General features: G+C 42.3%; 2 protein-coding genes across 10 annotated transcripts in view; one reads left to right on the top strand and one right to left on the bottom strand.

Moving 5' to 3' along the window:
* LOC126372848 (uncharacterized) overlaps positions 1 to 17,959 on the top strand; it is a 35,147-nt gene extending 17,188 nt beyond the window's left edge. For 5 of the 9 annotated variants that reach the window (XM_050018754.1, XM_050018753.1, XM_050018749.1 and 2 more), the window contains 20 exons: positions 831 to 1,057; positions 1,601 to 1,806; positions 2,353 to 2,373; positions 3,145 to 3,255; positions 3,682 to 3,925; positions 4,386 to 4,474; positions 4,927 to 5,105; positions 5,863 to 5,999; positions 6,350 to 6,501; positions 7,145 to 7,268; positions 7,950 to 8,087; positions 8,398 to 8,553; positions 9,150 to 9,261; positions 9,689 to 10,058; positions 10,583 to 10,766; positions 11,483 to 11,575; positions 12,197 to 12,284; positions 13,907 to 14,098; positions 15,315 to 15,451; positions 15,924 to 17,959. In XM_050018754.1, the coding sequence (XP_049874711.1) occupies positions 831 to 1,057; positions 1,601 to 1,806; positions 2,353 to 2,373; positions 3,145 to 3,255; positions 3,682 to 3,925; positions 4,386 to 4,474; positions 4,927 to 5,105; positions 5,863 to 5,999; positions 6,350 to 6,501; positions 7,145 to 7,268; positions 7,950 to 8,087; positions 8,398 to 8,553; positions 9,150 to 9,261; positions 9,689 to 10,058; positions 10,583 to 10,766; positions 11,483 to 11,575; positions 12,197 to 12,284; positions 13,907 to 14,098; positions 15,315 to 15,451; positions 15,924 to 16,160 (3,197 nt within the window). In that variant the 3' untranslated portion in view covers positions 16,161 to 17,959. The remainder of the gene's footprint in view (positions 1 to 830; positions 1,058 to 1,600; positions 1,807 to 2,352; positions 2,374 to 3,144; positions 3,256 to 3,681; positions 3,926 to 4,385; positions 4,475 to 4,926; positions 5,106 to 5,862; positions 6,000 to 6,349; positions 6,502 to 7,144; positions 7,269 to 7,949; positions 8,088 to 8,397; positions 8,554 to 9,149; positions 9,262 to 9,688; positions 10,059 to 10,582; positions 10,767 to 11,482; positions 11,576 to 12,196; positions 12,285 to 13,906; positions 14,099 to 15,314; positions 15,452 to 15,923) is intronic. The other 4 variants (XM_050018756.1, XM_050018755.1, XM_050018758.1 and 1 more) reach the window with 4 other exon arrangements.
* A 292-nt stretch (positions 17,960 to 18,251) lies between these two features.
* On the bottom strand, positions 18,252 to 19,915 carry LOC126372873 (p21-activated protein kinase-interacting protein 1-like). Its single transcript, XM_050018794.1, has 3 exons — positions 19,825 to 19,915; positions 19,452 to 19,743; positions 18,252 to 19,066 (listed from the first exon to the last, which is right to left on the bottom strand). The coding sequence occupies exons 1-3, from the start codon at positions 19,891 to 19,893 to the stop codon at positions 18,258 to 18,260; spliced, it is 1,170 nt and encodes a 389-aa protein (XP_049874751.1). The 5' UTR covers positions 19,894 to 19,915; the 3' UTR covers positions 18,252 to 18,257.
* Positions 19,916 to 20,175: the final 260 nt, after the last annotated feature.

The following is a 20,175-nucleotide window of genomic DNA, read 5'->3' as shown; positions in this document are numbered from 1 at the left end:
TTTACTTAACACATTTGTTAACAACCATCAATAACTTTTGCTTATTAACATAATTATGTAAACGTTACTGAACAAAAAGTAACTTCAGTGCACGGAGCTCCAGTGTGGACGCACCGTTTGCATTTACGAGGACATTAACACGCCACAGTTCACTACAACTGCTAGTTTCATCACTGGTTGGTTTATTCGGGCTTGGCTGTAACATGCTGCTTTAATACGTTAAAATATTGTGCACAAGCCACGCATATAACTAAACTTTTGATGATTGATCCTGCGAGTCAATGACCTTGCAATTTATCTCTGCAATCATTTGCAATCAGCCGTCATTAAACCTAGATATGCATAATATCTAAAACATTAGTCAGAGCCTAACACCTGCTCACATTAGGCGATCTCAACTATAAAATGAATTTGAGCCGCTAAAGTCGAAGATGTAGCATTTCTCCAACTTTTTCTCTTTGGTATCAATATCTGTAAACTTTATATTGGATAGAGCAAGTTCGAATGTAGCCTGTCCCATATTTCGCTGGTAGTTATGGAAAATTAGGCGAGAAAGATCCAAACAAATGTGTACATAAATGATTTTGTTTTTCTAGCACGTACCCGTGCTCGGACTACGGCCGTGCTTAAGGAAAACTCACGAACATTCATTCAACATTCTAACTCAGACGTGATTTGAACCTGCAGCTTTTGTCGACCCGGGATGAGCGTGTTAACCATTACGAAAATTTTGCATAGACAGTATGATGATCAGTATTAGTACATTAAATTCCTTCTTGCAAGTTGTAATCCTGCATACACAAGCACTACAAGACGTTGATTGTTTCCAGTTGGCGGAGGCCGCAAATCATCGGAGGCGGAGGAGGGCGTGCGTCGCGGGCGCGGCTCCCGCGCGTCCAGCGTGTCCGATGAGGGGGGCTTCAACGAGCCGTCGCCTGAGGTGGTGGCGCGGCTGCGACCCGCCGACTATCGCGAGCCTGCACCTGCACTCACGCGGGACCACCGCGACGCCGACCGCGCCAGCTCAGACCCAGACACGCTTTCAGCGGCTCACCAGGTATACATCACTCTAGTAACAGTCCACGAATCTGCCTGGCCTCCACGAGCTGTTGCCCGAGGCGGTAGCGCGGCTGCGGCGTGCCCACTACCCCGGGCCTCCGCCCGCTCTAACGCGAGGCTACCGCGACACCAACCACGCCAGCTCCGACACTGACACGTTCTCTGTACATTACGGTTGAAATGGTTTTCAAGATAGATCTCAAGTCTGTCTTGAACGAGCCGTCGTCATTAAAGATCGCTGTCACCCAAATATTGTTGGGAGTTTATTTCAGGGTAATTTCCGATCATGCTCTTCGTCGAAAATCAGGTTCTATTATTCTATTACAACCTACAGCAGTACATACAATTGTGGTTACGTGACCAAAAGATACCAGCCCTCCAAGCTGGCATTATATCAACGCCCTCCGCTTGTTGGAATGCCGTGTTAAGAAGTTAAGAAAGACTGCTGGCCATAGCAATTGTAGTTTTACATAAATATATAACGTATTCTACTTTAAAAACTATGAACACTTTAATATAAGTTTCCATTCTTACCTTACAGGACTCAGGCGTGGTAGTAAGCGAGGCGTCGCAGGGCTCGATTGAAGTGCTCGACAAGTCGACCACTAGTCAATGGAGCGTGTCGGAGGAGGCAGCGGAGCGCGGGGTAGAGGGTGCGGACGCGGCGGACGCGCGCTGGGAGCCCGAGGATAACAAGCAGCCCGACAGCATGACGCCCGACGAGGCCGAGATATTGCTTAGCTCCAGGTACGATGGTATTTCAACTCTTTAGGTGCGTCGTCGTCATATTGAACCAGTTAAATTGTGATGAACGTGTAAATTCATCCGCCGTTATAAGACCACATTTTTATAGGTTAATAGGTCGGGTTGTTGGAGTCATTGCAGAATGTTTATAATACTTTAGAAAACGTTTTATAATACTTTCAGTTTCAGCAATACTTTTCCTACTACACTATCTTTTTATCTTTACGTTGTTGACTAAGATCATATGTATATCTTGTTTTATAGTCTTATTTGAATCCATACTACTGTCTAGAGTGCATGTAGCACCATCTATAATTTAGTTCTTGTTGTTTCCACAAATACTATCTTTTACTTTTATTGCACATTTCAAAACTTATGTATACCTATATATTTTGTTTGTTGAAGATTATTTTGTTTATTATTAGTATATTCGTCTATTTGAAGTATTATTCGTCGTTGTTATATAGCTTGGTTTATTATTAAATGTTGTATTTTTATCATTTGCATGCTGCCTGTGCGCACACCGCTTCATTCTTGCCACATTTGCAGTATTCTGGAGAAGAAGCTTAGGTAAGCTAGCTTCATTATGTACCGTCATCAAGTGTATTATTTATTTGTATTTTCACTATTGTTCTTGCGCTCTAGCATAGTGCGTATGGCAGCAGGGCAGAAATATAGACACCCAGTAAGAGACAGACAGTAAATATACTATTCTGACAGCTGTCCTATGCACCACGGTATAACGCAAAAGGTATATAGTTATGTAAGTTCCGTTTCTTCTTTATACCGCACCTAGCCAAATAGACTTATTGTATGATTAATGTACACAAATACACAGACTATATTCATTATCAACAAAAACTACCTTTGTTTTTGACGTTGACGATGAAAAGAAGTGTTATTTTTTTAATTAATTTGTTGAACCATTTCACGGGCGATATCACCATACATAGTTATTTATTTGAACTGTCTACAGTGGCGGCACGTTTATTTATTGCTTAGCTACTCTTTAGGGATACAAATAAGAGTTTATGTATTATATACGCTGGTTGTAAAGGTATGCTGCTTCACTCGCCGCTTTCCTCAGCCATAACTCGTTACGAAGTGGTGATAGAATTATAGGATTGTAAGATAAAACTGAAGTAGAATGTTGCCTTTCAATAAGTTCTCAATGACCCTCCACTTACAATCTATCACCACCAATTTACATTAGAGCAAAGTGGTGGCGTATCCTGTACGCTCTCCAGTTGATTGAGGGAACGCCTGTGCCCAGCAGTGCGATGTATATAAGCTGTTGTTCATATGTGGTGTATATTATTAAAATGTGTGTCGGGATTGCAGACAAGAAGCTCTGCTGTCGGACGAGCAGGCGCAGGAGATAGTGGCGATGTTGTCGCCTCACAACGGCGTCTCGCTCAACGACAGCTACCAGTCGGTGCTCTCATACGAGAGGTAATTTATATTACACTAGTGTGGACTTCAGTTCTCGCGCGAGACGCATAGTTTTACTACCTCCTTTTCACCCCTTAAGGAGTGATTTCCGGATAAAAACTAATCTATGTTCTTCCCTGGTTCTCAAACTGTTTACATGTAAATCGAGTCAGCGGTTTAACGGGACAGGCCAGTCATCTGTTGAGATATCAGGCTCAATAGATTTATCACACAAAACTCAGGCTATGGGTGTGTGTTGTCTGTTGACTCAAAATCTATCAAGTCAACATACAGACAGACAGAGTTATCATCGTATTTATAATATTAGCATGGAAGTATGGATTCTACATTTTAATTCTATAATACTACTCTACGCGTTGCTGCCACTGACGCTGTTTGTAGTCATATCGTAATTAAATACTAAACGCTCCTTTACCAACCCGACAGCATGCAGTCTGTGGATGAGAGCTACGAATTCGTCTCTTTGGAAGCGGAGGCGAGTATGGCGGGCGGGGACCGCAAGCAGCCGCAGGAGGCGTCGCCGGCGCCGGGCCGCGAGCCCGAGAGGCAGGCCGAGGACCGCCCCGACGAGGACTCGTCCGTGTTCGACGTGTACCCGCCGCAGTCGCTGCGGGAACTAGGCGAGGACAACGGCATACATTACTTCGAGGATGGACACTTCTATACTGAGGTATGTGTTTACATCTTTGTAGTAGTCTTCTTCTATCGTGTGGGTTATGAGGTGGATTACCAAACTCATCAACGCTGGTGTCAGGGTTATTATTGAGCCGCCAAAGGACCGTGATATGACTCATGTAAATAGTAACCGGGATCAACGGCTTAGCGTGCCTTCCGAACCACGGCGTGTAGTAGAGTTTCGATGACCAAATGGAATTCCATAGTCTCTGCTTACCCAGTGGGAAATAAGCGTGATTTAATGTATGTATCGGTGGTGATTCAAACGGTTTATCGTCGTCACATTTGTTTCGCTCTTATTTATGTTACGGGGTTTATTTGAACCTAACCAAGCGCATCATATCCTAGGATACTTCTTTCGACGCCACAATGTTTAGTACTTTTCTTTAAAATTACCTTCTGTGACAGCCTTATTTCTATATTTTTGTATATTTACAAATGCTTTATATTTGCAGGTGGCCGGTCTCCCGCCCATTGAAGAAGATGAGGACGACGACTACTACCCGCCAGTGTTTGTTAAGAAAAATACCAAAGTTAAATTCAGGTATGTATATCTCTTTCTAGACGAAAGCTTCGAATAAAGGAAGTTCAGCCTCCTTTAGCGACATCACGGTTTGCTTTAAACGTATGATGAAGCCACTACTTTCCGATAACAGCTGGCTCCGTCACTGCTTTTGGTTTGCTCTATATAAATTCTACCCTGTAAAAAGTAATGTAGTGACATAATATTTCGCCTCGTTAGTGCGAAAGAGACTTATCTGTCGTCTCGTTTACACTGTAAAACAAAACATGATTAGACAGCATTTTATTTCCAGTGCACGAAGAGAATGCGCTTGTCCTCGACGCACTCAGTGTGCGAATACGACTGCACGACATTTGACAACGTTTATTGATGACGTCATATTCAAATGAGGAGTATGTCCGTAAAACACCACAAATATCTCGTACAAAGTATCTCATTTGTCTAGGTTCTCATGTAGCGCATTCTGTCCACAGTACGAATCCAATGCGCGTGTTCTCTACGCACTCGGTCCGCGAGTACGACCGTCGCAACGAGGACGTTGACCCGGTGGCCGCGTCCGCCGAGTACGAGCTGGAGAAGAGGGTGGAGAAGATGCATGTGTTCCCCGTCGACCTCGTCAAGGGTGCTGATGGGCTCGGCCTGTCCATTATAGGTACGTGCAATGATATTCCAATTCTATAGTAACTTTACTCCATGTATATATTATTGTTGGAAATAGGAATGACAGAATGTATGGCGATAGATAAAAGAGAGAGGCATAATGATATAACTGGAATGGTAATAGAGAACGGAATGGCTTAGTTTTAGAATAAAAGTATAATATGTATGTAATACACCCAAAATATGGCTGTGGCATTATTTGCCAAGGGTAGAAGAAAAAAATCTATCGTGTGGGTTGTGATATGGTTTGTGATGTGGGTTGCCAACCTTAGTACCCTGGTGTCAGGTTTATTATTGAGCCGCTAAATGGCTCAAGTAACGACTATGTACTGACATCAGCAAATAGGAAACGTGCCTTCCGAAGCACGGATCATGTTATAAATAAAAAATAGAGCGATCAGCCGGTAATGTCCTGTACATTCATTTATGTATGACAAAGGAAGACTATTTTATAACTACAGAGATATAATAGGCTAGTTTCCAACTCAAATCAAATCAGTTACTTTTTAATAAACGTCAAAACACGAAATTACTATAGAATTTGTACGAGTAAGCAACCTGTGATGTTATATAAAAGATATTTTTCGTTAGTTTTAGATCTGTCTTTATTTAGTAATCAGAATTTCATAATTTATCTTGAACCTAGTACACGACCCAATTGTCGCAAACTAATTTCACCCTTCGGGCTTACAGGCATGACGCTGTTATGTATCATGTTGTGTTAATTCCAAAATGTATTTGGTTACCAGGAATGGGTGTAGGAGCGGACGCGGGGCTAGAGAAGCTGGGTATATTCGTGAAGACGATCACCGAGAGCGGCGCGGCGGCGCGCGACGGACGAATCCAGGTCAACGACCAGATCATCGAGGTCGATGGCAAGAGTCTCGTGAGTACTATGAAGGGTTATAACATATGATAATTATAAAGGTTGCTCAACTTCTAACAAGCCTAAATCAAGTTAGCTTTAGGTTAATAAAAAAGAAGGCTTTCAACCTACTACGACGTATACTGAGCTAGACGGGTCGCAGGAACCGCACGCGCCGAAGTCATCACATGTATAAAGCTTTGTATGAAATCGTATGCGACGCCGTGCATCTATCCGTGCCGCACGACCCGCATTTAGCTTCAAAATGCGATGATTTTGGTGACTCCGGTGGTGCGTCTACTCTTTGCAGTTCTACTAGAAAAGTTATTAAATTTTGTTTTCGATAATGATCAGTTTTGTGGTTTGTCCAGGTGGGTGTGACGCAAGCGTACGCGGCGTCAGTGCTCCGCAACACGTCGGGGCCGGTGAAGTTCCTCATCGGGCGCGAGAAGGACCCGGATAACAGCGAGGTGGCCCATCTCATACGACAGTCGCTTGCTGCCGACAAGGAGCGCGAGGAGAGGTAGGATAGGGTGTTTCCACCAACCAAAGTGAAAATATGAGAGAAGTCCTTCCTTTCCGTTCGTCTCCGGTCCTCTTTGTCATTTCACTGTTTTCTCTTTGTCAGGATGTGTTTATATAGAAAATTACGAACGTCATCTCAAGTCAAGTGCATAGGGTGTTTCCACCAAAGTGAAGATATGAGACGTGTGGTATCTACCAATACCGTGCGTGCGTGAGAGAAGTTCCTCTGTGGCTTTCTTCCTTTCCGCTCGTGTCCGTTCCTCTTTGTCATTTCACGGTTTTCTGTTTGTCAGGATGTGTTTTGCGATTTTTATTATCATTTTAAGCTTGTTACAAGTTTGAGATATAATTAGGTAATACTAGTTGTTCACCCGTGACTTCGTCTGCGTGAAGTTCTAGTCTTATACTTCTAATTTAAAAAAAATCCGGATGTCTACACCCTATAAAGAACCTACCTGTCAAATTTCATGTTTATAGGTGTTTATACAAGAAACAAGAAACATTTATTGAGAAGCTAATGCACGGGCGGTGCGGTGCGCGGTTGATTTATGTTTTTGAGATATCGTGTTTAATCAATGAATGTTTTTTTTACATATATTATGTTATTGTTAGCAATAAGAGTGTCATTGTGTGTGTTGCAGAGCGGCTCGCGAGCGTCAGCGGCGGCAGCAGAGCGAAGAGGAGGAGGCGGCGCCGCCCGCCGCCGACGGGGCCGCCGGCACGCGGCATCCCGACATCAGCGAGGTGCGCGCGCTGTTGCACGAGGTAACCAAAACCATACATATATTATATCATAAAATCAAAAATAGTACTACATATAGTGGAGCAGCGTGGCGGAGTATGCTCCTGTGCCCAGTAGCGGGTATATACGCTGATGTTCTGTTATGTACTACGTATGGAAAGTTCACTTTTCGCCCCGCATCTATTTATATCAAGCACCGACCTCACCCTTCTGGGTCTTATTTTAGTTTTAAATGGTCTTAAGTCGGAATCAGGGGAGAGTTCGCGGATTGTGCCTCGCTTTACGCGATAGGCGGCACACGATAAGAATGGGATTTTTATGTGGAATGTCCAGGGCGTGCCTATACTATATACTCTATTGGCCGCTATACATCTATCTCTCTCGCACCATTCACTCATAAAACTCCAGAGTACTGGTTCGTTGATACAAAAATGCGGTACGTGCGTAATTCGCCTGATTGGTCGTAGAGCGAGCAAGATTGCGTTTTCTATCTACTGTGTTCTTACCGGTGCGTAGCGGAGCAGACAGGAATCGACCAATCCGTGCTTAAAAGTCACTCGCTTCTTGTATTTGGTCAATATCGCACGACTCCACCCTGTTCCGTTTTAGTGCAATGATCAGCGACCTGTTTTTGTTTTGCATTGCATACAAGCTTTTTTCATAACAGTAGTAGCCTACCTGAATAAAATGTTGTTGTATTGCAGCTGGTGGGCATGGAGGCGGGCGGCGGCGGCGCGGACGAGATCTCGGTGCGGCTGCGCGAGTGGTGCGCCGTGCGCGCGCCCGACGACCTGCAGCGCGCCGCCGACACCGCGCACCGCGCACGCGTCAAGTACGAAAAGGTAACCGACATACACAATACTAAAAGCCATGTTCTTCACGACGCGATTCGATACATAATAGCATCGGTTGTCGATATCAATTAGATATTCCACAAACACACGATGCAATGTGCCCTAAGAAAATGTATCTTTATTATACAGTCAGATATGTGATTTTCGCGGCAGCATAAGTTGAAATGCCTGCGATGACTATATGTCCGTCCGTCTGTGCCTATTGAACTCTAATAGGCGGCCAGTTGAAAGTTTCGCAGATAATGCGTTACTTGTTGGGTAGTCGCGTTATTGAGGTACGTGGTGTGGTCGTGTGCAGGCCCGGCGCGCGCTGCGCGAGTGGCGGCGCACGCGCGCCATGGTGCGCGCGCGCGAGGAGTGGTGGAGCGGCGCGCTGCGGGACGCGCACCGCGAGTACGCCTCCGCGCTGTCCGCGCTGCACGACCGCGTCGCCAGGCTCGAGGTGCTGCTGCTGGTACGTAATGCACTTGGGGTAAATATTATGTATGGGGGATTTGCTCAAAACATCGTACTGAGTATACTACTACTTCTCGACAGACATCTATTATATAATCAATCATTTTTTTCGTATAACGTATTTACACCATAGTCAAATTCTATCACCGGCGAAAAAAAGTCAAAATGGCGGAAAAACAAGATGGCTGCCATACAAAATTTTGTTTTTCCAGAAGGAGCCTTAGGAGGTAAAAATAATGTAGGGGGGTTTGTTTGGAACGTCATATTGAGTATGGAAATACTTCCCGATCTTCGAAAACTCCTCCGCATCAGGGAGACCCCTACGACCATGTAAATCTATCGTACTTGAAACAACTTTTTTCACAAAACCTGTTTACATTATGGTAAAATTCAATAGCCGGTGAAAAAACTCAAAATGACGGAAAAACAAGATGGCCGCCTTATAAAGTGCTCTAATATTTGTTCAGGCGTTAGAACAAATACAGGGCATGTCCTGAAGCTGCTTTACAGTGAGCGCACCAGGCACTTTCTAGAATACTACTTATAATTAAAGCAGTAAATTAACCAGAGTATGCTTATTTGTATTTTTAACAGGAGACACAGAAGAAGGCGGGTCTACCCGTGATGCTGCCACACGAGCCGTCAGCGCGTCGCGAGACCCCGCCGCTACCCCGACGCCCGGACCCCGACCCGTTGCTCATCAACGGTCAGCCATTTTCATATTACACTCTAATTACATCACATACAATAGACACAAAATAAACGACAATTTTCTAAACATCCGGATGTTGTTCCCTGTTTACTATTACTTCTTTTCTTTTATCGTTTCGGCTGTGAGGAGGATGACCAATCTTATCACCCCTGGTGTCAGGGTTATCGTTGAAACCGCCAAAGACCCTGACAGATGACATGGATCGTGTAGGCTTTTCGGATATTCGGGTGATTACTACTGGGGGACGCCGGAATGTGATTTTTGTGATATATGTCCCAACCGAGAGTCGAACCCGGGAACTCCGGATTTTAAGCCCAACGCTCAACCACTGGCCCGCTGAGACCGTTTTATATTATATTACTATCTACCATACATACTAATATAAAGACCATTAATTTAAAACATTATCCTTTCTCAACAGATCCGTGGAGCTCGGACAGCGATCTCTCCGACATATCTCCAGTGGAGGACGAATACGCAAAAATCGATAAGTCTGAACGACGTCGAGAACGAGAAGCGCCCGACATCGGTGACGTCACCGTCACTACTGCGGCAGACAAGCCTGCCAACACTACAGTAGTAACCAGTGTTGCCAACGTTGCCAATGTGACCAGTGTTGCCAGTAGCGGAAGTAGCGCAGTGGCAGTACCGAGCGCGGTGCCCGTGCCGGCGCGTGTTGACAACTCGTATCAGACGTCTGCCGCGCCGCTGCCGCCGAGACATGACACCCCTCCCACAAGGCAGGAGAAGCAAGAGGCTACAGCGTCGCCGGCACATGTTGCCGATACTATGTGAGTTGCTTTATTTCAACTGTTGTTTCAGTTATCCAAATGGGACTTGTTTAAATTAGTACTTTGATGCGACGAACTTACTGCATATTTATTTATGGAATATAGGCAAGCATGGAATATGCTTACCAATTAATATAAATTCAATAGTAATAACTTCAAAAGAAATTCCTAGGTCGATGACATTAATATACAAATCTCACCTATTGGATACAGCTGTGTGGATAGGGTGTACATGTTAGTTAAGGTCATTATATAGCTACCGTGATCATGTGGACAGTGGCTGTATAATGCTTGCTTCTCACACAGGGAGCGCCAGTTAGAATCCCGGTACCGGACTTGCACAAGTTAGTTATTAATTTACCTGAAGTGCACTTTTAATTCTACTAACACAATTGATTCCACCATTATAGACCTCCCTGTCACCACCTATCACGTTGGTCTAACAGAAAGCTCGGTGAGGTGTGGTGGTATTTAGTTCATCATGTGATGGATGTGCCTCTGACTACCCCTTCGTAACATGACAGGTCATGCAGCGGACCTAGTGGCGGTTGCGAGACGGCGTCCCGCGAGCTGGACGCGGCGGTCCCGCGCGGCACTGCTCTACTGGACACGTCGGCGCACCGCGCGCGCACCGAGATAGCGCGGCATCGCCACCACGCGCCGCATTCGTCGCCACACTCGCCGCACTCGCTCAGCAATGCTAGCTCCGTGAGTATTGTTTGTTAATGTCATGAAACAGGGTGTATAATACGCTGTAAGTAACACGATCGTCGCCTTATAGGGAAAACAACGCAATTGCCTTTTTGAAAAATCACTATCGGATGTGATCTTTTTGAAATCACGCCATAGACAAGCTAGATTCAATCCAGGTAAAAATTTGTGGTCACATCTTTAGAAATCGAAGTTTTGCTGAAAAAAATAACTACAGAACGTGATTTTTCAAAAAAGCCCTTACGTGGTTTACACTATAAGGCCATCATATCTCTCGTTTCTTTCGTACTGGATATACCATTAGTGCGAAAGACATATCTCACGTCTCTTTCGCACTAGGCGATGTTATATATGTCTGTCCTGTTGTCTTTCTAATCATGTTACGTTTTATAGACTTGATGCCTCATGAACATCCCACGAGATAGTTGCTAGATACACCATAACGCTACTTTGAGAATATCGTGTTACCTTTACGATACTAACACAGATATCCTGCAAAGACGTACGTATTATAGCGCGATTTAGCCTTCTCGCGTCGTATTCGTATTAACGGAAAAAAGACAGTTTCGTTACCTTTTCAAGAACGCTAGACACTGCCGCGCGCTAATTCTTGTCACCTGGGGCATGAGAGCGGTGAGACGGGGGATGGCCACAGAACTTTCTATAGAGCTTCCTATAGGATATAGGTATAATACCAATGTCGTTGCTTACAGTACGACGGACTAGACGATTCGTACAACGACTCGGCAGACGAATCGCTCAGCGAGTCAACGTCGGGAGCGCCTACGCACACTGCACACACCACGGTGAGTATTTGAAAAAATAAAAATAGGGTTGAAGATGTTGCAAATGTTTACCTTTTACTTGATTTAAAATCTTTTTGGATTGCTACGAACTCCATAAGCACACTAAGAAACAGTGTGCCGACGCATGAAGCGGAAGTCATTGAGCACACGGATCAGTGCGAAATGACGTAAGCTCCCTACGCCCCCTAGAGTAACGTCATGGGCCGGATAGTTCTTATATGCCGATACGTCAACTTCTCTCTTAAGGTGAACGCGCACCTAAGTGTGCCGCAGTAGCCGAACGCGCCGAAGTCGTCGCATTTTATATATATATATTTTTGTATGAAATTGTATGCGGCGTCGCGTACCCGCACGATCCGTATTTTCCTGCGGTGCGTCGTCAACCGGTTTGTTCGTACATACCCTTACGTCCACTCCTCTGTTATACCTCCGTGATATTATTCATGTACGGTCACGAGTATTAATATGTATACACTTTGAAACCATGTCTCATTAACTTTTTTGGCAAATGAAACCGTAAGTCTCCTTAATTGTCAAATATTATAGTGCGACAGGGTTCTAAAGTGGGTACATAATATTGCTCATGACTGTACATAATAACGGCAATGCTTGTGCAACTAGCGCGACACGCGGCAGAGCTGCGGAAGCTCCGTGGGCAGCGCGGTGGACGACGCCGTGTACTCGCGCGACCATCGCCACCTCCTCACCGGTATGTCGACTTTGTTCACACTAACATAACGACCAACTTCCATTATGACATTACACACCACATATCGCGTCAAACCGAACTGTAGTCAATTTCAAATTATAATATATTTAATTTCTGACACTAAGACATAGAACCTAACCATATTGCATCCCGGCGGATCCGGTAATGCGCACTAAAGGCTTCCAGAGTCCGGACGTGACGTGAACACTACTATTCCGGTCTATAAGAAACACTTGTTCACTTTCAAATAAGTCTTAAGTCACTGTTACCTTACTGGGTACCTTTCACGGTACTACGCTGGAGTTAGGTACCAGTGCCGTATCGGATGTGATGTGGCCAACCATATAATATCTACACTATATATAATATCAACCCTATTCAACTATTTATTAAGATAGTGATCTCATGGTGTCTTAGTAGTTGAATCAGTCTAAAAAGGCAAGCAGTTAATTTTCAATATTGCTATCCCATTGCTTCTTACAAGTTAAAATACACAATTTAGTTTGGCGCGAATTACTAAAAAATCCACTGTCCTAACCCCGTGTCTTGTCTATTTAACTGCATTCTATAATTTATGTTTGTGACGTCAATGACCAGTGTTTGTGATTTATTTTTATATTTCCATTTCATACACGTGTGTAAGGTTGAAGGTTATTGTCCGTTTATTGCATTTTCGATTATTTTAGTGGATACGTGAACGTTTCCATTAGTGTAAAAGCAAGTGAAGAGGTGGATGCGGGGCATCCGATGTAACTAATATCGCGGTTTCCGACCAATGGACGCGGCGTATGCTGTCTACGAAGGCATATTAAGCTGTGTGTATTTGTGAAAGTCCTTTCGTAGTGATCCTGGCAGGGACGCCATGCGGTGTGGTTTCTCGAGGTGACAGTCAATGAAACACACTTATTGACGGATACGCGTATATTGCCCTCAAATAAGGGATTACATGCGATCTTATAGCTAACATCTGATTATGTTCTTTGGTCCGGGTGTCACCGCACTACAATAGATAAGCGAGGGCTATGCCCTTACCGCAAGTGCTAAGTGCTACCCATTCGCAAATTTAATAAATGCACATATCTATTTACATACAGAATAAGTACTCAAGTAGTTTCAAATATGTATTTTAAGAAATTAGTGGAGGGCAGGTGGTAATATAAAATCAACTCTGTTTACAATTACAGATAATCGTTTGGAAACGATGGATCTATTTTCTATGTTATTATATGTTTTGTGATTCAAGTGCAATAAAGAGTTTTTGTATTGTATTGTACTTTTGGTATATGTTATGTTTGGTATATGTTTTCTTGAGTCACACATGTCTTCTTTCGCTTTACTTTATATTCTTCTAGATCGTCTACGCTGTCATAATATTTTTTCTTCTTACATACATTATTTTTTTCTAAATTATCTACATTTATTTTGCCTTCTTTTCAGCTTTATATTTTTTGTTTTTCCTTTTCGATAGTGAGACAGCTATCCGTATCTTTCCTTGGTTGAGTCGCAAGACAGGTTTTCTTAACTTTAGTGGGAGACAGTTTCAAAAATGGAAGGTCGTCATTAAGTTTTAGTAGTATAGATTGTTAGTTTAAAAATGGAAGGTGGTAAATTTTTGGTGTTAGGGCCGGCGGCGTCGCTAGCGGAGCAGCTGAAGCAAGTGCTGGCGGAGCGCGAGCGGCGGCTGACGGGCGACGGGCGGGAGCCGCGGCCCGAGCGGGGCGCCGAGCCCGCGCCGCACCACCCCGACCCCGTGCGCCTCACCGACGAGCTGGTCGACGAGATCCGCCAGGCGGTCAGCGAGGCCAACGCCAGAGGTGAACCACACGGGATATTTGTAGGGCTCGCGTTAGGCCGGTCGCATATTTTCCTTGCCGTGGGCGTCCGAACGTCTGTACGGACACGCACGAATTATCCCAGACTTCCGAGTTGTATGAAAGTACGTACAAGATCATAAAAAGTGTTCGTACGTGTACGCACGAATCGAATTGCAGTAGCGGCGCCGAAACCGAATCACGTAAACAAACTTATAGTTTCAGAAGATTTAAGTAGTTATTCTGATGTTTGAATAAGATATACGCTTTGGTGTTTGTTTACGTTATACGTCTTTGGTACTTAAAGTAGCAAGAAGCGTTGAGGCTTCTAATTCGAACGCTGTGGACTGGTTGCCGTGCACTCTTACCTCTACCAAATTATCCTAGCGACAGCTTATTTGACGGCTGTGCATTATCCGGAATGAGAGTAGTTTATGTATAGAATGAACATTGTCCCACGGAATGTTGCATGCGCTTACTGTAACCTGTGTGTCGATGTGAATGATGGTGGTGGAATGATTGTTTTTTATCCATTTAAATTATTTGAATATGCTGTGTATTTATTTGGGGGCATAACGTTCTGCAACGTCTCTGTTACGTAGGGCTGGGACGTATCATGTTCACAGCGCGTTTTTTGTTGCACGACGTAATGTCCACCCACTTAGATCTATTTATTAGACATTGATGGATATTAAAATTTTATTTGCGATTTTTTCATTAAAATTCTGGCCGCTACTAACTTGTTACTTAATGATTTAAATTTTCCTGCTATCCCATCAATGTTTTGACGTATGAGAATTTTATTTACTATATATTATATTTATGCAAAACAGGCTGAATACGCGGCTTCGAGGTCTTATCACTGATTTAATGCCTCAGCACTGATTCTCGGCACCACATTGTCGTAAATGGGAACAAAATAACAATCAAGTTACTATTCAGAAATAAGTCCTTATTATGTATTATATTAAGATTAAAACGATTACAACAATATCAATTTATCTACGGATTTTTGATTGACTTTTGTTTTGTTATTTTTACGCTTAGTGAAACACACTGGTGTGTCTATTAAGTTATTTAAGATATAGAAAGTTGACGATATAACAACATTGTAACACTATACTGAACTGGTACTGAAGCGCTAAATAAGTGAAAAACCTGCAGCTTAAGTTTCGCTTGGCGCGTGAATACCGTCTGAATGTTGGGCAAATGTTTGTAGTGAAAAAAGCTCCGGCTTGTGTAGTCGGCGGCGAGGTGCCGTGGCAGCCGCTGTCCACCGCCGTCAGCGACGCCAGCCTGTCGCCGCCGCCCGGACACATGTCGCCGCACCCGCCCACGCACTGGACCAAGCAACAGGTATTTAACCATATATTGATTATTATTTTTTTTAATTGAAAAACATCAGGGGTTGAGCCAATACAGCCCGAATGGCTACTGCTACCTTGTAAGGTCTATTGTGACCAAATCCCTAAATTTAAAAATCCTCCTATAATCTGTCTCATAAGATCCAGATCCTTTTTTTTACTTTCATAAGACAAAGTTTGTGATGTCTTGTTTCTGTGAAAACTCTACTCACTTAAAACGCTTATTTATTAAATTTTTATGTTAATGTTGATAAGGACTCGGGGGAAAAAAGTTAACCTAAAATTTTGTTACCTACTCAACTAAACAAATGTTACATTTGTAATCGCTTTGTAAGAGGCATTCATTTTTTAAAAAGTCTTCATTTCTTTTGTTCCAACTACAGATATATTAAACGAGTGATTAAAATAAGTTCGTCAGTGTCTCGAACTATTACGCCATAATAATAAAAATAAATGTAATATAGGTGTGGCAGTGGGTGTCGGGGCTGGGCGAAGGCTTGGAGCGCCACGCGGGCGCGTTCGCAGCGCGCGGCGTGGACGGCGCCCTCCTGCTGGCGCTCAGCTCGGCCGACCTCAAGCTGCTCGGGCTGGGCGGCGACGACCGCCGCCGCATGAAGCGCCGCCTCAAGGAGCTCCGCGCCGCGCACGAGAAACACCTCAAGGCGCTCAAGAAGGCCGAGAAGAAGGCCAAGAAGAAGTAAGTCGCCTCCAGCCCGCCGCCCGACAGTCGCAGCGTCGCCCACACGTGTAGTCGGCAGCAATAACATAGAAACGCGCCTAAAATTCAATATTATGTATTACGCATTACCTACTTTAATGAGTTTATATAATTTTGAGAATGTGACAATGTAATATATTAGTGCGCCGACCGTACACAAGACTAAATTTCTTTCAGGCTCGCCCTTACTACTACGAGTCGTACACTCGACGTACCGAATCTACAGTAATTTAGTCGTTATTTTGTAATCTTCTGTGAACTATCTTCTTCATTCTATTCGACTGTAAATTGTTTATGTCGTCGAGACTTACCTGTGTAAACGAGGCTGCTATCAGAATTATTACCTATTTATTATTTAGAACCACGTTTAATTGTTGCCGCCTAGAGCTTCGATGTGTACCTTGTTTCATTCTTCTCTTATTATTTCTCACGGGGAAGCTCTAGATGCGCAATGCTGCGCTGCAGAGTGTAGCGACTGTGAGGCGACTGCCATGTGACTGAGACAGTGGTGGTGGATGTGGGAGCTGTGTCCGATAGCGTAGCGAGTGCCATCTGACCTATAGCTTAGAGATTAGTGACGTTAGTGCTGCTTCGAACGAAGAAACGAATACTATTAATCGAAAATTAGATGATAAGTGAATACGGAACAGGACAAGTAGAACACGAACTAGACTGTTTATCGTAACCTAAGCAGTATACAAAATATGAATACAGGTGTTTGTTTGGAACTATAAAATTTCTTCGTTGTTCCTACATTTTATATTAATTGTGTCAGTTTTTCTTCATATTCGAATGTGGTATAAGGGAAAGTCGGAAAAATACTGGCTCAATCTAGTCATAAGATGAATTGTAAGCTGTTCGAAAGTCATGAAATACTTTATGAAACAATTTTTCTTAGAAATTTTCACATACCTATTTAAGATAGAATGTATCCTTCGTGTATGTAACGATCACCCGCTACGTATTTATTAACAGGAATGTAACATGTTAATTTATTTTAGACTTTATAATATTCAGAATGCATTGCAAATTGTGTTTGTAGTCTTGGCATTTATTTATCATCTGTATTGCACAAAATGTACTTAGTGTATGGCGGCTATTTACGAGTGTCGCCTTTGTTAGTTAATGTATCTGAAATTATAGTAAAGTAACATTCATCAAGCATGTGATCTCATTTCATGTAAGAGTACCAGATGTTTCGCCATTTTGCAGTATTTATTAGAATTGTACTACCTTCAGCAGAGCTCTTGTCTTATGAATGCACTCTTTTGATTTGTATACATTCCAGTATCTTCTCTCTTTATAATAGTTACTTCAGTGTGAGGTTTGATGATTTAGACAAGCTTTATAGTTTCTTTAGGCGTCATGAATATGGTTTTATCTAAGTGTTATTCTGTTTGCGTATAATCATGAGCGTATGTTTGGTTCCACTAGTATCTGTACCGTGTAAATAGTCTCGATGTATACCGGGTGGAGACTCGACGTGTGCGTGAAATCATTACGTATGACTGAATGAATGTTTACACTTAGGATATTTATTTCACTTAAGAATTAACATTAATGTAAGTAGTCCATTAACATTGCCAAAATTGATCAGTACTTTTGTTTTATATTGTTGATTTTATAATTTACCTTTTCCTTAAATTATTTAAATATTTATTTTGGGACCAAATTAATTTATTATGAACTTGCAATTTATTATTTATGTATTTGGGTGTGTGTTCAGGAGAAAGATGTTTTTATTTATAATTTAAATAAATAAACAAACCAAAGTCTACAAAATATGTTTTTTTCATTTCATATTTATGTGGTGCAATAAATACCCCAATAACAATATGGTAGGTAGATACATACACCAGTCAACATGCAGAGCTATTTTCACACACAGTTTACACACATTGTAAAATGAGCATGAAACCAATTATAAATGAAATACAGAACTGAAATTCTACATACACAGCAGGAGGCAAACTCATGGTTTCACTTTAGACATGGTAAATGCAGTGAATGGTTTTAAAAACACTACATTTATTCTTTATACTAGTAGGTTATGGTAAATGAAACACAAATTATAATTCACCTATTGGTCTTTATTTTTCTGTTTCTGCTTCTTACTTCTTTTCCTTTTCTTGAACTTCTTTTTGGGTGGAGGTGAACTTTCTTCATTATTGTCTTCTTCACCATAACTTATTGTAACAAATCCTCCAGGTTTCCTCTTAGGAGCTGTCTCTACAACTTTGTCTTCATCAGATTCTTCATCACTATTTGCTTCTACATTATCTTCTTCTACAATGTCTTCTTTTCCTTCAGACTCATTTTCATCATCTGATGCATCTTCTTTCTTTACCAGATGATTTTGCCTATTTAAAGTCATACATGTTACTCTGCAGCCTGCAGAACTTGAACATATTTCATTCAATTTGGAGTCTGTGACTGACCACACTTTTAATTCCCCAGAACTTGATGCTGAATATAGCATTTCATTTTCATAATGCAAACATTTTACTCTTTGCTTATGAGCCTTGTATGTGAGAGCTTCAGTGTCGGTGACAGTCAAAGTTATGATGTTCCCATTTTCTAGACCAACAAATAATCTCTCATTATTAGTCCACTGTACTGCTGTTGGTTTAGAATTGCATGTGACTCTCTTCTCTACTCCTGCTTTGCTTATTGTCCATACATCAACAGTTTGTTGGGACACCAAGGAGAATCGGTCACCTCCTGGGGAAAACATGGTTTCTGTTGGCATGACAACACCTTTGCTTACAAGGTTTATAGTGAAGGCAGGTCGGCCCTTGACTAGGTTCCATGTTCTGAGGGTTTTGTCACCTCCAATACTCAAGGCTAATTTGTCAGAAGGATGTACTGCAATGGCTGTCACTGGTTCACCTGAAATACAATGAATTGTTACTGTATTGAGAAGACTGCTCTGCAATAGTGATGATGATGACAGCATGTAAATAATGAATTCATCATCATCATCAATTTAAGAGCCACGCTCTTGTCGGTGTAGCATTTTCCATTCCAGTCTATCAAAGGCCAATTCCTTGACTTCCCTATAAGACACGACGTTAACCTTTTCTTTAATCTGTTCCATGTAAGCTCTTCTTGGTCTTCCCCTTCCTCTCTTTCAAACCAATCAATGAATCAATTCTCTTTCAATGAATTAATAAAACCTTTTAAAAAAAGATACCAGGGCTTACATTAAATCAATAAATTTATTATCTAAGATGCAATTTTTTGAATAAAATTAACATTTAGTTTAAATACTCACCTCCATGTGCCTTCTTCCATTTTTTCTCCATTTGCCAATTCCCTGTCCTAGTCACTATGATGGCACCATCGTCGCTGCCCGTGAGGAGGTGAGTGCCGCTATTAGTAAAAGCTACTGCGTTAACAGTTCCATCATGATTCATAAGCACCGTGTGCTCTTTACGAGTCTTCAAGTCGATCACCACCACTTTGTCGTCAGTACCTCCCGACGCCAAAAACTTGCCTCCAGTTGAAATACATCTCACTGCGGCTGTATGTGAATGTGTGGCGAAGGTCTGCTTTAATTTTTTACCCTGAAATATTATAAAAACAGATCAAGATATAGAAATGCAATATTTGATTTTATTTTATTAAAGATTCAATAGGTTACTTACAATATCTTCAGAGTAGACTGAATATCCAAGTAAAAATCCTTCGTAGGTTCCGACCACTAGCTCATCCATGTTTTTATATTAATTATATTAATTAATTAAAAAATAACATGCAAACGCAAAAAATATCCCAACACGATTTACGAATTCTAACCTCAAAGAATTTTATGACGTTTTCGCTTTCTTTGATAAGTTTCTACGGTTAAGAAGCAGTAAAACAGAAATAACGCTATACAAAGAAATTATTTCTGTCTCGCTTTTAAAAAACATATGTAGCAAAAAGCATGCAAAAAAATATAGGATTATTCAAATTCGGATACACAATGAACGGGTTTCCCAATTGTTGGGATTTGT

This window comes from Pectinophora gossypiella, chromosome 14, assembly GCF_024362695.1.
Source record: "Pectinophora gossypiella chromosome 14, ilPecGoss1.1, whole genome shotgun sequence".
Classification (NCBI taxonomy): domain Eukaryota; kingdom Metazoa; phylum Arthropoda; class Insecta; order Lepidoptera; family Gelechiidae; genus Pectinophora; species Pectinophora gossypiella.
This window is presented reverse-complemented; position numbering and strand designations above follow the sequence as displayed.